The sequence below is a fragment of the Mirounga angustirostris genome, unplaced genomic scaffold, assembly GCF_029215605.1.
Source record: "Mirounga angustirostris isolate CCGP_5_RB_7025 unplaced genomic scaffold, mMirAng1.0.hap1 SCAF_15, whole genome shotgun sequence".
NCBI lineage: Eukaryota > Metazoa > Chordata > Mammalia > Carnivora > Phocidae > Mirounga > Mirounga angustirostris.
This window is the reverse complement of record NW_026991723.1, coordinates 19,744,822-19,762,544: the sequence shown is the minus strand read 5'-3', so window position 1 is coordinate 19,762,544 and position 17,723 is coordinate 19,744,822. Positions and strand designations below refer to the sequence as shown.

The following is a 17,723-nucleotide window of genomic DNA, read 5'->3' as shown; positions in this document are numbered from 1 at the left end:
GGAAGGAAGGAGGGAAGGGGCAGGGGCAGGGAAGGAAGGAAGGAAGGAAGGAAGGAAGGAAGGAAGGAAGAAAAGAAAAAGAAAGAAAGAAGAAAGAAAGAAAGAAAGAAAGAAAGAAAGAAAGAAAGAAAGAAAGAAAGAAAGAAAGAAGAAAGAAAGAAAGAAAGAAAAGCTGGTGAGGATAAAGAAGCAAACCGTTGAAATCTACAGCCTGGACCCACTGGATGCAAGAGAAAACAAAGGTTCAGTAAAGGAATTCTGAAGAGTGGTCTCTATGATACATTTTTCTTACATTCAATGTGAAATATTAGGCAAGATTAAGTACAGTGGCCTTGACTTTGAGGTCTCTCCCCACTGTAATTGCTTCTGATTTCTAAGTTATTACTTTGGATAAATCAAATCCCTTCAGAGGTATGGAACAGTTCCTACACCTGCATGAGATGTAGAGAATAGTGTGACTTCTCTTCACCAGGGGATAAACTGGAATGTCCTTACAGAAGAGATAACAGATAACGTAAAATCTAGAACCTAGAACCTAGAAAAGGGCCAGGCACATGACAAGTGTTCAGGTTTTTAAAAAAAAAAAATCAGTAGTCATTTCCTCTCCCGGATCTTCACATCCTCCTTGTGTGCTGGCTACTCTGTCTCAGCTTATAAACATACTCAAGTGGGTCCATTTCAAAAAACATCTCTCAGGCTTAGTATTTTCTAGATCTTCTTTGTGGGTTACCTCAGTTTCTCCCATACCTTCAAACATTCCCCCATAAAGCCCAGATCTGCACCTGCAGCCCCGAAATGTCTAGCAGACATGTTTGGATGCCCCACAGGGCCCTCTTAAAGCATTAAGAATGAAGTGAGATTCTCTCCCCAACCCCAATCCCCTCCTACTGCGCTCTGTGCCTCACAGAAAGGTGCTGCTATAAACTGTCACCCAATCTTATGCTCCCCCCTCTGCTAACTGGTCACCAGGCCCCATCCATTGTCTCTTTGATCTCTGAAATCCAGTCCTCCCTTCCTATACCTTAATTTGGGCTCTCGGATTACAATTCACCCTCCTCCCAATCAACTGCCTTCCATATTTAGGTCAGGGCAAGCTTCTAAATCAAAAGCCCATGTCATCATCCTTAAGTGTCTCCCACAACCTTCGGGATAAACATCCAACCATTTGATAGGACAAACAAAGCCCCTCCCTTTGTGGCCCCCACCAGGTTTCCAGTCTCAGCTCTCACTTCTTTAAACCCTAAGTTCTAGTCCTGCACTTTAGTTTTGCCATATTTTCTTATAGTTCTCAAACTTTCGCACAAGCAGCTCCCTCCTGCCATCTGAGCAGCTTCCACACATCCTCAGAAAGGAGGCACCTCCTCCAAGAGGCCTTCCCTGAACACTCCCTTCAGTGTTCTCTGCTTTGCAGCACCAGAGGTCACCTCTTCCAGAACACTGACTACTGTGCTTGGGTTTACTTGTTGCCTCCCCCAGTAGAAGAGGAGATCCTCTAGGCCAGGAGCCTTGTCTCCAGCGGTGTTTGGTGCTGGCTGAGCTCATTTGAGTGCCCGGAAACTTTATACAAACAACCTGCGTAATTTTTTTTTGTAAAAATTATTTATTTTTAAAAATTCCAGTGTAGTTAACATACAGTGTTGTATTAGTTTCAGACGTACCATAGAGTGATTCAACAGTTCTACACATTACTCAATGCTCACCACCGTTAAGTGTACTCTTAAACAACCCGCTTAGTTCTAAGAACCCATGATAAAAGTAGTTTTAATGCCACTTTACAAGTGTGGGGATTGTAGTTCAAAAGTAACTTGCTCAGGGGGCGCCTGGGTGGCTCAGTTGGTTAAGCGACTGCCTTCGGCTCAGGTCATGATCCTGGAGTCCCGGGATCGAGTCCCGCATCGGGCTCCCTGCTCAGCGGGGAGTCTCCTTCTCCCTCTGACCCTCCCCCTCTCATGTGCTCTCTCTCATTCTCTCTCTCTCAAATAAATAAATAAAATCTTTAAAAATAGGGCGCCTGGGTGGCTCAGTTGGTTAAGCGACTGCTTTCGGCTCAGGTCATGATCCTGGAGTCCCAGGATCGAGTCCCGCATCGGGCTCCCTGCTCGGCGGGGGGTCTGCTTCTCCCTCTGACCCTCCTCCCTCTCATGCTCTCTGTCTCAAATAAAATAAATAAAATCTTTAAAAAAAAAAAAAAGTAACTTGCTCAGGCCACACAGTGTAAGTCCTGGAATTCAAACCCTAGGCTCCCTTCACATCTGTGCTCCATCCACTATAAGATGTCACTAAAAACAAAACAAAAACAATCCCCCCCCCCCCCCCACAGAGCTATGTCTTATTCAAAACGAAATGAAGCAAAAGGCTGCGATGTATCACTTTTCCTCATCGCTGTGTTCTGTCCGGCTAAATCATTCAGAAAACCAGGTAACATCTGTCGAACGCTTAATGATGTCCCAAACTGCGCCAGGTGCTTTACAAGCAGTGACTCGCTGCATCTTTGCAATCGCCACATACAGCGCGCCCTGTTAGCCCATATCCCGGATGGGAACGCTGAGGCCTACGGGCCTGCAGTGACTCGCCCCGGGCCACCGAGCTGGTGAGAGTCCTAGGCCGCACGCCCGGCGTGCTGCACCCAAACCACAGCACCCGCCACCCGGGCTGGCGTCCGGCCTCCACCGGACGGCGTCTCGAATCCCGCGTCGCCGCGCCGACACGAGGGCCCCTGGAAGCGGGAACTACAAACCTGTTTCGCCAAGCCACGGCTGGAAGAAGCTCTTGATAGAGACTAGGGGCAGATCTTTATTAATCTTGAGGGTGCTCAAGAGCGGCGCCCAGTCCACGATGCGCAGGCGGTCGGCATTGAAGTCCAGCACGCCCTCCCGCAGGCAAGCGCGCACCGAGGGCAGCGGCACCGAGTCCTGCAGCGCGCACAGGTACTCGTAGTGCGAGAAAAAGTCGGCCGCGCTGTCGCGGCGCAGCTTCACCGAGTCGATCATGGCCCGGGGGGGGAGGGGGGGCTCGGGGGACGCCGGCGGCGGAGACAATGCCCGCTGGCGCCCGGGAGTGCCGGGTCGCCCACGGCCAGGCGGCTGCGATCCCGCGGCTGCGGAGGATCGGCGGCTCGGCCCGAAGGCGCAGGGTCTCCGGCCCCAGCTAGGCCAGCCCCTGGACGCCGCGCTCCCGCGCCCACCCCCTGACGCCGGCCGTTGGCTCCCGCCTCACCGTCCTCCGCGGCGCGGGACTTCGGTTCAAGCCGGAGGGCGGAGCCTGCGGGGGCGGTGCGCGGAGACGTCAGCACGCTCGCTGTGCGTCAGCACGCAAGCCCACGGGGCCTGAGGCCGAAAGGCGGGGCCTTCCAGGCGAGTGAGGTGCGGAAGGTAGGCGGTTTTCGGAATTGGGATTTGCAGAAAGGCGTTACTGGTCGAATAACTGAGCGAGAGATGTAGAAGCACGTTTAAAAAGTGGTAAAAAATAGGGGCGCCTGGGTGGCTCAGTTGGTTAAGCGACTGCCTTCGGCTCAGGTCGTGATCCTGGGGTCCCGGGATCGAGTCCCGCATCGGGCTCCCTGCTCGGCGGGGAGCCTGCTTCTGCCTCTGACCCTCCCCCCTCTCCTGCTCTATCTCATTCTCTCTCTCAAATAAATAAATAAAATCTTAAAAAAAAAAAAGTGGTAAAAAATAATAATAAAAATAAAAAGTGGTCTAAACTTCGGACAAGTGCCGTGCTTGCACCGCCCAGGAGCGAGGATACTTAATAAGGGACTTAATAAGGGAACGACTGAGTGGATGTCCACTGCCGTCCATTAAATCTTTGCTGTGTTAATTTCTACAAATAACTCTTCATTTCTGTAGTTTCTGCTTACCCCACACCGTTGTTGGCATATTGTAAAGAGTTCCATGAATTCAGGACGTTATTGTGATTACTAGTTATGACTTCGTTTTGTATTGACAATGATGGTTAGCTCTCTCATAAGTAGTACTTTATGTCTCCTAGGCTTTTTTTTTTTTTGAGTAAAGCGATAGAAGTTTATTAAGTGAAGATACAGAAAAAGCTCTCAAGAGTGAGAGGGGTCCCAACAGGGTTGCCAGTGAGGGCCTCTAGGGTTGGTCTTTTATAGAAAGCTACCAGGGACTTAAATCCTTTTAACATTTCTATTGATAGCACCGTTGAGCAAGGACTAGTCATAACACCTTCAGTGGCTTACTTCCTTTTTAGGGTCCCGTTGGTTATTCCTTGTTGGTCTCAAGTGATTATCATAAAAAGACACCTACCCCGCACGCTCTAGGCATTATTTTTTAAAAAGATTTTTATTTATTTATTTGAGAGAGAGAGAGAGCACAAGTGGGGGCGGGGAGGCAGAGGGAGAGGGAGAAGCGGACTCCCCACTGAACAGGAAGCCCCAGGCCGGCCCGATTCCAGGACCCTGAGATCATGACCTGAGCTGAAGTCAAACCTTAACCCACTGAGTCACCCAGGCCCCCCTCCTAGGCATTATTTTAAGCACTGTTTAAGTATGAAAGAATTTAATTTTCCTAACAACTCTGTAAGGAATATACAACTGTCTATCCACTAAGTAGGTAGAACTCAGATAATTGGCCTCTGAACCTGTATTTGTATACAGTTTGTAGAACAGTGATAATCCTTTGGTCAGGCCTTAGGTGTTATGTTTACAGCATTCCTTTTCCACTGTAGAACCAAACTAAAATGGAGTCACTTATGTCAGGGATAGAATGAAGATGGTCAATTGCCACACATAAAGGAAACTTAATCTAAGTTACAGGAATGTACAGCTCTGCTTAGAAATCAGCAAAGGACACCAGCCAATCCCCAAATGCCAACTCTGATCACACCTTCTCTGGACTTCCTTGTTCCTTTGACTCAGCTACCCTGATCCAAATAAGATAGACGACTAGGCAACCAGTCAGCTGGAAAATACTGAATAACTTCTGCATTACCCCATAAAAATCCCTTAGCCTGCGAACGACTCAGAATTGATTGCTCCCAGAGCTTTGAGTTCCCTAGGTTGGAGGTCAGAAGCCTTGAAATAAGCTCATCCTTCTGTTTTGTTTTATTCAGTATGTGGAGTTTGGTTTTTGACACCATCCACTGGTTAAGTGGGATCGTTTTACCTCTTATTCACTGTACTTCACCCCTGATCCATCCTGCCATTATTCCCAGACTTCCAACCTAACTTACCTTTCCATGGAGCCTCGATGCAGATGCCTTCTGCACATCTCTAACACTGATCTTCTCTGGACCTGGTTTCAGCACAACAAGTTTGTTGGATCCGTCACAGGCCTGTGTCAACCTGGTCAACAACATAGGCTGTCTTATTTTAACTGCCCAGTCATTCCCATTTCTTTTTTCCATTCCTTTACTTACAGCTCTTCACAATGGCTCTTCCAGACTTCCTCTACTCTTTTCATGTCACCACTAGACACTGGGTCCCTGCTCTCTGATCTGAAGAGGATACCTCTTACTTCACCAGGAAAATAAATTTTCAGAGAGAGACTTCTTCATCTTCTTTTCATGAACTCTGGCTGCCTTCCAATCCATGCCTCGTAATGCAGCCACCACCACTTCCTATTCGAATCCTTCCATGACTTCGCATTTCTCTTAGGATAAAATAGCAATGTGTTGTTACATTCTAGAATGAGCTCCTTATCTGACTGTATGCTGGCACTTTGAGTATCTGGTCTACAGGGCACTGCATCCCCTGGACATGATGGGGGCATGATCTCTGCAGCCTCATCTTGCACCCCTCTCCCGTTCATTTTTCAGGAGTCCAGCCCACAGTGGACTCCTTTCACACCTACATACTTCAGTGGTTCATTGTCCATGCTTACCCCTCTACATGAAATATCCCCTTCAGTCTGCACCTGGTTAATGCCTCCTCATCTTTATCAGGTCATGTGTCACATTGCCAAGGAAACATTCCCTTACCTGTTCTATTCATCAAATCCCCCTACCATAAGCTCTCATAACACCATGTACCTCTCGTTCATAGCCTTCATCACATTTCACAGCCATTTTAAGAGAGTTACTCACCGTATGGTCCATGAGGAAGAGATCTCGTCTATTTTGCATCGCCAGTGACTAGCACAGTTACTACATGCCATATGTAACTATAACACTAGTTATAACACTTCTTAAATGAACAAATGAATGTACCTAATCAGTGATCAAGCCCTGGCAGTTTTTCCTTTATAGCGTCTCTCATACTTCTTTCTTCTATTTGCGTTGCCATTACTCCACCATTTATTATTTTACATGTGGATTATGATGATTGCTTCAGAGAATAGTAGGTCTTCCTACTTCAGGCTCTCCTTACATCATTTATTACGCCTCCCAGGGTTCATGGATCATGCTATTGCTCTGCCCAAACCTTCCATGACACCCGTTGCCAACACAATAAAGCCAAATGTTTAAGAATGACATTTAGAACTTTCCACAATTTGGCTTTAATTTCACTTTTCAGACTTGTTTTTAACCTATGGGTCTAATCATCTCTACATCTTTGCTCCCTTCCAGCTCTACGTATTATGTCAAAAACTCTTCTAGTCACTGCCCTTATGTCTCCTTCTCTGGGAAAGCTTCACTGAGAATCCAAGCAAGATATGGATCCTTTCTCTCCTCTAAACTTGTGAACGGTGTATTTAATAGGACACACCTGGAACTGCCATAAGGCATCTGCATCTTCTCTTCCCTGCTGATATCTGAGCTCTCTGAGAGTGGGGATACATCTCTGTGTTCTGTGTAGTTCTCAGCATTGCTGTTATACACATAGCCAACCTGGTCAGTGAATATTTGGTGAATGAATGAATGAATGAAATGAGTTCTCTGGCTCTTTCTCTCTTTTTCTACTTTTCAAGGTTCTGTAGTTAGTTACATTTGGACAATAGGCTGCTTCATATCAACGTAATAACCAAGCTCACAGAGTGTTGCAAATAGCTGCTAAGAGCATCCCTCCGCCACTTTAGAACAGCTTGTTCCGTCTCAAATGAAGAGCAGGATTCCATCCTTATTAAGTGCCTTTGTTCACTTGGCTTTTAGAGACACTGGGAGCATCAGTGCTCTACATTCAGCAAAATGCCTATTTTGATTATAATTTTCCCTTGTGAATAACAGCTATCCAAAGATGTTCCTGTACAATTTTTCATCCTTTTGTAGTCATAAAATGTATTATAGCTACATACAAGCATAAAATAAATAGAAAGAACTCTGTTTATATTTGATAAAAGTTTAGGGAGAGGTCTTTATGGCACATTACCAAACTTGTTTGGGGAAATTTTAACCATGTGAAATGTGTTGGAGAGGCACCAAGAGTTCAAGAATTCTCACAATTTCTGAGGACACAGTTGCCTCACGTATAGGCACAGTGGCAGCCATCTGTGTAACAATAGTTTGGAAGATACTGTGTTAGTCCACTCATGCTGTAATAATGTGGAACACATCATCCTAAAACTTGGTGACATCAGCAAGATGTTGGGTTTTTTTGATGTAGGGGTTAGCTGTGGTGACTGTGTTTTAGACCTCCAGATGGCTGGTTTTGCTCCATGGTTGGATCCATTTGAGGTCTGTCCCACACATCTGACCCCAGGGCCCAACGGGGGGGCGGGTAGCTGCCTCCAGGGCACACTCTTCTCGCTGTGGCCACTGAAACACGGGAGGTGAGCCCACTTAAGCCCATTTAAGACCTCTGCTTGCATCATATCTGCTCACACTCCATTGACCAAAACGTGTCCCAGATCGAGTTGTATTTAGAATATGTGCATACATTTAAAGTTGGGTGATCTCACAGAATATTGCTCTTGGACAATGTGACCTTGTCATTTTGATTGACATTTGTGTACTTGATAAGCATCACAGAAACTTTTCACCTTTGAGAACTTTATGAATTTGTGGAACAATTTCTGTGGGAACAGAGGAAGGTATACTTTAGAACTCAACTATTGTTATTGCATTGCTGGGAGAAGAATTGATGATGATAAGGTCAATACAAATGAAAGATTTGAGATTCACATCTTCCTTACCAACATCAACAGTCTATGGAACATTCCTGGGGAACTGTGATGGTAGCTTTGTATGCTTTCTATCACATTACAGTTTGCCAAAGCCACTTAAGTAAAACATACATAATACATACATCTTGTTTTAGTTTTCCCCACCACTCCACCATGTATCATCAGTGTATCACCTAACAGCTAACAGAAACAGAAACTGAGGGAATTTATTGCTAGAACACCTGCTTCACGAGAACTACTAACGGAGGTTCTTCAGATGGTATCAGACTCAAATCCGTAACGACAAAACAAGACAAAGAATTCCGATTAAAATAATGGTGTAGGCAATTCTAAAAAAACAAAATAAATTCACATTTCTCCTTTCTTAACTGATTTAAAAGTGCATAAATGTTATATTATTGTGCACATAACAGATATGTAGTATATTTGACAATACGGGCAAAAGAGGCAGTGGGAACAAAGCTGTGTTAGAGTAAGAATGACACTAGAGCATAACCTGAATCCCTAGGAAGAAATGAAGAGAACCAGAAATGGTAAATAAACAGATTAACCTAACAAACCCTATTAATATTTATTTGCTCTTATTTCTTCTCTCAGTTCCCTTAAAAGAGGTAAGATTATTTACAGTCATACTTATGACAGTGTGTTGTTGAGTATGTGATGTATATAAATGTAACAAAAGCAAAAAAGGATGAGGGAAGAGAGGTAGATAAAAGAAAAGTTTCTATATCTGACTGGAATGAAGTTAGTTTAAATTGAAGTAGATTCTGATAAGATGTAGATTGTAAGCTTTAGGACAGCCATTAACTAAAAAAAATTGATAATAATAAATGGAATGAAATGTTACACTAGAAACTATCCATTTAATATATAAGGAGACAATGGAAGAAGAATAGAGCAACAACAACAACAAAACCCCCCCAAAACATGAGACATGTAGAAAACAAAAGGTAAAATGACATAGACCTTACCATATCAATAATAAAATTAGATGTGAATGAATGAAACAATCCAGTCAAAAGGCAGGATTATCAAACTGGATAAAAAACAAAAAACATGTTATCTACAGGAGATACTCCTTAGATTTAAAGATATAAATACATTCAAAATAAAAGATGAAAAAATGTACATCATGCAAATAGCAGCCATAAGAATGCTGTAGTGGCTGGGGCGCCTAGGTGGCTCAGTCGGTTGGGCGTCTGCCTTCGGCTCAGGTCATGATCCCAGGGTCCTGGGATCAAGCCCCACATCGGGCTCTCTGCTCAGTGGGAGGCCTGCTTCTCCCTCTCCCACTCCCCCTGCTTGTGTTCCCTCTCTCACTGTGTCTCTGTCAAAAATTTAAATCTTAAAAAAAAAAAAAAAAGAATGCTGTAGTGGCTATACAAATACTAGACAAAATAGACCTTAAAACAGTAGTTGCTGGATATAAAGAGGGAGATTTTATGGTGACAAAAGGGTCAATCCATCAGGAAGACATAAAAATCATTAACATGTGCAACTAATAAGAGAACACCAAAATGCGAGAAGAAGATAGCAAAATGCATGAAGAATTAAAGGGAGAAATAGAGAATTCAACAATATTAGTTGAAGACTTCAATACCCCAGTGTCAATAATGGATAGATCAAGATCAAGTAGGCAGAAGATTGATCAGTAGATAGAAGACCTGAGCCATGCTATAAATTAACTAGACCTAACAAAGATCTGTAAAACACTTAACCCAACAAGACTTAAATTCACCTTCTTAAGTACATATGAAACACTCTCCATGGTAGGTCATGTTCTAGGCCATAAGACAAGAGACTGAAACCCACATACTCTGCAAGTGGGAATGTAAAATAGTGCTGTCATTTTACAAAACGGTCTGACAGTTTCTCAAAATTTGAACGTAAGAGTTATTCGTGATCCCGCACTTTCCACTACCAGATATATACTCAACAGAAGTAAAAACTTAGGTCCACACAAAAACTTTTAAGTGATGTTCATAGAAGCATATTAATAATATCAAAAGGTGGAAATAACCCAAATGTCAATCTATTGATCAATGAATAAACAAAATGTGGAATATTCATACAACGAAATGTTTTTCAGCTATGAAAAGGAATGAATTATTGATACATGTTATTACAGCATGGATGAACCATGGAAGCATTATGCAAAGTGAAAGAAATCACTCACAAAAGACCACATATTATATAACTCCATTTATTATGAAATGCCCAGAATAGGCAAATCTGTAGAGACAGAAAGTAGATGAGTGGTTGCCTAGGGTTGAGAGGATTGAGGAGAATGGCAAAAGACTACTGATGTGTCTTGAGTTTTTTGTGGAGGGACAAAAATCTTCTAAAATTGGATTTTGGTGCTGATTGAACAACTCCGTGGATTGCATTGAATTGTTTACATTAAATGGGTGAAATGATGTTAAATTATGTAATGTAAATTATATCTCAGTGCTGCTAAAATTATGATGAATTTTATGCTTAGAAATTTGAAAATTCATCCAAAATTACATTTTCTTAAAAAATGCAACTGAACAATAACCCAAGAAAGAAAAGAGTATCTAATAACCTTGATTAAGTACCTTTACAGAAAACAATTTCCAGAGATAACTGAGTTTCTTGGTAAATTCTTCCAAATATTTAGGGAAGAAATAGCAATCTTACTTAAAAATCTTCCAGGAAACAGAAATAAAACACTACTCAAATCCCTTTTTTTTTTTTTTAAGGAAGGTAGCATAAGCTTCAGACCAAAGCTGAAAAGAGTATTACAAGAATGGAATCACAGGCCAATTTCTCTTCTGAACATGCATGGAAAAATTATAAACAAAAGCACAACCTGTATCCATGGTATGTAAAACTATAATACATCCCAACTGAATTGGTTTTATTCTGGTGATGCATAGTTGGCTTAATATTCAAACATAAAACAGATCTCAGGAATAAATTCGAATGGAAAGAATTCATTTAAAAAAGAAGTAAAAAAAGTCAATCAGGAGAAACACAAGAGTGAATAAACACAACAGATAATGCCTTATGAAAAATAGATGAAAAATACTCCATAAATTATGGAATATTCTAAAATTTTAAAATACAAAAAGCAGTTGAAAGATTCAAGAGAAAGTGACAAATACTGAATATAGGCAAAAAAAAGAAATCAAATATACAAATGATAGGAGCACCAAATGAATAAAATCAAAGCAAGGAAACAACAAATACTAACAGTATAATTTAAGAACTTTTCTAAAATAATAATAGAATAGTAAAAGTAATACTAATAGAAACTGCATATTGAACAAGTATATTACATACCTGAGAATAGTAAGTCAGAATGATCAACACCAAGATGTATTCTAGAGAAATTTTAGACCTAAAATGGGAGGTTGGAATTTTAATCCTAACAAAACTAACTTTTAACTATAAAGGGTACAGACCAACTATTAATCAACATGCAAGAACTCAGGTTATCTTAATTCCATGAACCTTTATGAAGGAAACTATTAAAAAAAGAGTATCACACAGCCAAAATGACTGGAGATAATCAATATAAGTATGGCTAGTGAGCATTAAATATAGTACTGCTTGTAGCATGAGAGGTAAATGAGGGTTAAACAGGAAGGACTATCATATGCAAAGGCTTTATGCTCTGGCAATGTAGGTATCAGTCCTATAAATGACAGAGAAACACTGAACAAACACCAAATGAAGTTAAAACTGTTTTCAATCATTGTTTATTAAACATAATATTGAAATTGCAATTCTGAGTCTGTTCTGTGAGTAAGATTGAATGGAACAAATGAGAAATTATGGAGTATTCTATTTTTTTTTAAAGATTTTATTTATTTGAGAGAGAATTTGTGCACACGTGGGAGGTGGAGCAGAGGGAGAGAGACAAGCAGACTCTGCATTCAGTGTGAGCTCAAAACAGGGCTCAGTCTCACAACCCTGAGATCATGACCTGAGTCCAATGCTTAACTGACTGAGCCACCCAGGTGCCCCTGGAGTATTCTAGTTATAACATCCGTTGTGAGCTAGGGAACTTGGGTTCTCAGGACGGAGAAAATAGAATACAGAGGTAATATAGAGGAGGTTTATTAAAAACTGCAGTGCTGAATTAGAATTATCTGTCTATAATTAATAAGTCATTTTAGCTGTATATATATATTTTAAAGATTTTATTTATTTGAGTGAGAAAGAGAGCATGTGTGCATACAAGTGGGGGAGGGCGAGGGAGAAGGACAAGCAGACTCCCTGCTGAGCAGGGAGCCAGACCCAGGGCTTGATTCCAGGACCCTGAGATCATGACCTGAGTTGAAGGCAGGTGCTTAATCGACTGAGCCACCCAGGCAAGGCATTTTAACCATATTTATATAGATAAAGGTATTTAGGTCTATGTTTATATAAATTTATATATAACTATATACTATGTATATAGTTATATATGAAAAATGTGTCGAACACACACACACACAGTCTTTGTCTATTTTTTTTTTTAAAGATTTTATTTATTTATTTGAGAGAGAATGAGATAGAGAGAGAGCATGAGAGGGGGGAGGGTCAGAGGGAGAAGCAGACTCCCTGCTGAGCAAGGAACCCGATGCGGGACTCGATCCTGGGACTCCAGGATCATGACCTGAGCCGAAGGCAGTCGCTTAACCAACTGAACCACCCAGGCGCCCCACAGTCTTTGTCTATTGAATAGGCCTAGAACCAATGATCAACTCAGTAAAAAAAAAAATATCCATAGGGCTCAGATTATGGTCTTCAAATGGCTGATTTAAGGTCTCTGGTGCATTTGTGTGAAATGTACTTGGAAAATTTTGTGAGACCAAATAACAAGGAAGTTATCAAAGAGCACCATTTCAAAAGGACTCAGTGGCCAAAATGTGAGGAGGCTTTCCGTGGACAATAGAACAATTTGAACTTCAGTGGGATAATAATTACAATGAATTAAAATCCATCAACTAGGTTTAAATCCATGGGTTTCTACAGATACCAAAAAAAAAAAAAAGTCAACTTATGAGGATCATTGGGGAAGAATTCATTATAATGAAAACTGATTTTTAGAATGGTAGAGGTAGAATTCGGTGGGGTGAGAGAATAACCAAAATTTTATCCTGCCTTTCCAATGTGAACTGTATCACTGTGAAACCAAATGGTAGATGAGGGGCTAGATCTCTTCATAAAAGTTTTCCTGCCAATAAGTGGAAAAGAAGTGATCAAGTTAGAATATCACAATTTTGCAATCTCTGATGAATTTATGTTGGGACTTGGCAGAATTTGGAAATGCAAGATTAACTCCTAAGAACTATGGGTTCTGGTGATTGAAAAAAAAATTTGGGGTGCCTGGGTGGCTCAGATGGTTAAGCGTCTGCCTTCGGCTCAGGTCATGATCCCAAGGTCCTGGGATCGAGTCCCACATCGGGCTCCCGGCTCAGCGGGGAGCCTGCTTCTCCCTCTGACCCTCTCCCCTCTCATGCTGTTTCTCTCTCGCTCGCTCTCTAAAAAATAAATAAAATCTTTAAAAAAAAAAAGAAAAAAAATTTGTATCTTCACTGAGTATCAGTGGCTCCTGACATCACAAAGAGACCAATAAGCAGACATTATCTGCTCCCTGACAAATGATACACCACAGTCTATAGTATTCCCAAAAGGATTGACTAGTTTCTTATTTTCCAGGAAACATAGAGGACAGAGGAACATATTTAATTACACCATGGACATGTACTCAGCAAAATCCATATTGTGAGGAACTCTACAAGTCCAGTGGCCTGTATTCTTCAACAGATTTATTGAAGGTCAGTAAAAGGATGGAAAGGTGACTTATAGAGTAAAAGAGAATAAGTCATTATTTAAAACAACAAAACTAAACCATGCTGTCTAGGGATACAGACTTGGATGATAAATTTATAAGAAATTTAAGGATGAGTCAATTATAAAAGTGAGGAAAATGATTACTTTTTGGAAGAAAGAACTTATAATTGGATCAGGACACCAGGGGGGCTTCAGGCAAAGTTCTATTTCTTTAATTGGATGGTGATTACAAGAGTATTTGTCTTATAATATCATTAAGCTATATATTTGCCTTTTGTGGTTTCCTGACTATAACATATTTTATAACAAAAAATGTTTTAAAAAATCAAGCACCTAGGAATAAATATAACAAAAAGTTTATGAAAACTCTATATGGAAAACTAAAAAACTTTGAGATAAATCAGACTTAAATAAACGGATATCACTGGTCATTGATTGCATGATTCAATATTGTAAATCAGTAATCTCCAAACTTTCTACAGATTCAATGCAGTAAGAATCAGTATCTCTCCTGTGTGTGTGTGTGTGTGTGTGTGTGTCTGTCTGTCTGTCTGTAAATTGACAAGCTGAATCTAAAATTTATATGAAGATTCATAGTAAGACATGAAAAAGAACAAAGTTGGAGGACTATATATCACACAACATGACTCATTAAAACTATGATAATTAAAACAATGTGGTACTGACAAAAGAATAAAAATAGAGCAATGGAAGAGAGCAGCAGGTTTGGCCCCTACCCAGATAGATAAGGTCACTTCATTTATGACAAAGGTGACAATACAATGGATAAAGGATTTCTTTTTTCAATAAATGCTTATATGTCATTTATGGAAAAAATTTATATTGATCCTATGTCACTCCATATACAAAAGTCAATTCCAGATGGATTGTTGATCTAAGTGATCAGCAAAATGATCACTGAAGAGTGAAAAGGTAAACCAAAGAGTGACAGAAGATCAATATTCATTTCTGACAAGAACTTTGTTCCCAAAAAAGTACTTGATTCCAGAAAAAAATAGACAACCCAACAGAAAAATTGGCACTAAGCTTGAACAGGCACTTCACAGAATAGAATATCCAAAATCACTCAAAAAAACCATGACAAGGTACTCATCTTAATAAGGGAAAAGAAAAGTAATTTAGTTAAAAATTTAAAACACAATTTAATTAATCACGGAAATGGAAACCACAATGGGATACCACTATATGCGCACTATAATGGCCAAGATGAAAAAAGCTGATGAAGATGCGGAGCTGCTGGAACTCCCACACACTGCTGGTAGTAAATCAATATGTGCACTTTAGAAACTACTGACAGTAGTGTGGGAAGTGAAAGTATATGTAGCCTAGGACCTGGCAGTCGTACTCCTAGTATATACTCAGCACATACATGTATATATATGTCCCAAGAGGCCTGCAGAATAGTGTTCAAAGAAGCACTATTTATATAGCCCCAAACTAGAAATAACCCAAATGTCTATCAAGAGCAAAATAAATAAAATATAACTTAATACAATAGAATACAACAAAAGTGAATGAACTCTTGCTCCAAGCAGAAATAATGGCTGAATCACAAATTTCATGTTGACTGAAAGAAGCCAGATGCAAATGAGCACTTACCATAAATTAGTTATCTGTTGCTCCATAACAAATTACCACAACATTTAGCTGCTTAAAGCATACATTTATTTATCTCAGTTTCTGTGGCTCAGGAACCCAGGTGTGGCTTAGCCAGTGCCACTGCCTCAGTGCTGTAATTTAGGTTGTCCGCGGGAGCTGTCGTCTTGTTTGAAAACTGAACTGAGGGAGGATCTGCCTCCAAGTGTGCTTATTTGGTTCTGGACGGGACTCCTTCTTCATAGGTGACTGGCTGGGGGCTGTGACCTCCTTGCCTTAGGGTCTCTGGTGGTGCAGTTCAGTGACACAGCAGTTGTCTCTATCAGAGGGAGCAAGAGGGAGAACAAGGTAGGACCTTTGTCTGCTAATCTTGGAAGTGCCATCTCTCACTTTTGTGACATTCTATTGTTATAAGTAAGTCATGAGTTCCAGCCCATACTCAAGGGGAGGAGATGACACAAGGCCATCAATACCAGGAGGCAGAGGTCATTGGAACTCATTTTGAAGCTGCCTACCACCTGAAGTGATTCCATTTTTGAAGTTCTAAAACAGGTGAAATAAATCCATGATGAGAGGAATCAGAACTGTGTATCCCGATGGGGCTTTGGGTTGGTTGCTGGTAATGTAAGAGTGCGAAGCTCTTGTTCCACAGGGGTTCTTTATAAAAACTCCTTGCAACTTCTGATTTGTGCACTTCTGAATGCATGTTACATTTCTATTTTAACATTTACTTAAAAATAAAGAGTTAGTTTTCTACCCTATAGGCTCATCCTGCTGATAAACAACTTTCATTGTCCCTAATCATGATCTTCCCCCCCTCTCCTGGGCCAGGCAGTAAAATACAAACCCAATTTATACTCTGCCACTTAAAAGCTGACAATTTAGCAAAAGTGCAGACAGCATTGTGTTCGGAAAAAATATGGGTTAAGGAGTCAGACTGAAGTTCAAATCCAGGTTTCACCACTCCCTGGTTGTGTGACCTTGGTCTTTATTTTCCCCGTCTGTATTATTAGTAGGCATCAGAGTATTGCGTGGTAAACTAATAACTGGAAATCATACAATATACACCTATTGTAAAAGGACTTGAAGTTCCTCCAAAGACTCATAATGGCTTCTTTCTTCTTCTTTTTTTTTTTTTTTTTAAGATTTTATTTATTTATTTATTTGAGAGAGAGAGAGAGAGAGAACCTCAAGCTGACTCTGTGCTGAGCCTGGAGCCCAACATGGGGCTTGACTCCAAGACCCCGAAATCATGACCCAAGCTGAAATCAAGAGTTAGACGTCTAACCGACTGAGCCACCCAGGCGCCCTTCATAATGGTTTATAATGGCAACATCTGTACAATTTCCTCACATCACTATGGCCTTCATGCTCAGGTTGGCCTGACTCCCACGCCTCTGCTCATCCTTACCCAGGCAGAATATTCCTGAAACATTCTCTTAGATTTAACTTCAGGTAGATTGCTCTACTTATCCCTACACATCTTCATCCTACAACAGTGATCTCTCAGTCAGCCTCAGAATATACTGACACACAGATCTGAAGAAGATATTTGCTTTATTTTCTTCTCAGGTATTTTCCTTTAGGAATCACTGCTTAATCAACAGGGAAGTGGTTAATTACGCCCATGTCCATTTTGTGGAATTCTATGTGGCCAGTAAAATATGTAGCAAATTTGCATATGTTGATGTAGCAAAGTATCCGTGATACATCGTAAAGTGAAACAGGCGAGATACAGGACAGTCAGACAAGTACCATGCCCACTAGAAGGTAAGATATGTGAGATCAGAGACCAAGTCCATCTTATATATCTGCAGCGTCTAGTGGACACACAGCAGGCACTTGTAAATATTTGTGGATTGAATGTTAGAGCACAGAAAATGACCTGGAAGAACACACATCACATTGTTACCAGAGTTACCCTCCTCTGGAGGAGCATTTTTTGTTTACCACATTTCTGATGTTCCAGGCAGTTTTATTAGAATGTATTTATGTTTTATGCTTTCTGGCACCCAAGATGCTTGGCCCTCCAGCAGTCAGCACCTGTGTCTCTTTGTTGCTAGGGTGACTTCAGGCTACCAGAAACAGCTTTGCCTGTGGCCTGGGGAGCCAGACATGGCTGGTCATTCATGTTCCTGTCCCCACCCAGCTTTTAACAAATAACTGACAGAAGGAGTATACAGACTCCCGCAGTCTAGCCCTTGATTGGGCAACTCAAAGGCATGCATTTTGATTCTGTACAGCTCCCCTGTGATTCACCCTAAATGACTTCACTGGCTC

General features: G+C 41.1%; 1 protein-coding gene and 1 long non-coding RNA gene across 6 annotated transcripts in view; one reads left to right on the top strand and one right to left on the bottom strand.

Annotated features, from left to right (window-relative positions):
• Positions 1-3,224, bottom strand: part of CEP78 (centrosomal protein 78) — a 46,558-nt gene extending 43,334 nt beyond the window's left edge. For 3 of the 5 annotated variants that reach the window (XR_010407830.1, XM_045882291.3, XM_045882288.3), the window contains exon 1: positions 2,738-3,222. Coding sequence is in view for 4 of the 5 variants with exons in the window: in XM_045882291.3 (XP_045738247.1) it covers positions 2,738-2,990 (253 nt within the window). In the remaining variant the exon portion in view is untranslated. Of the gene's footprint in view, positions 1-2,737 lie in introns of all 5 variants that reach the window. The other 2 variants (XM_045882290.3, XM_045882292.3) reach the window with 2 other exon arrangements.
• Positions 3,225-3,321: 97 nt separating this feature from the next.
• LOC123849585 (uncharacterized) overlaps positions 3,322-17,723 on the top strand; it is a 126,758-nt gene continuing 112,356 nt past the window's right edge. The window contains exons 1-3 of the long non-coding RNA XR_010407831.1: positions 3,322-3,371; positions 10,742-10,862; positions 13,692-13,810. This is a non-coding gene — a long non-coding RNA (uncharacterized LOC123849585). The remainder of the gene's footprint in view (positions 3,372-10,741; positions 10,863-13,691; positions 13,811-17,723) is intronic.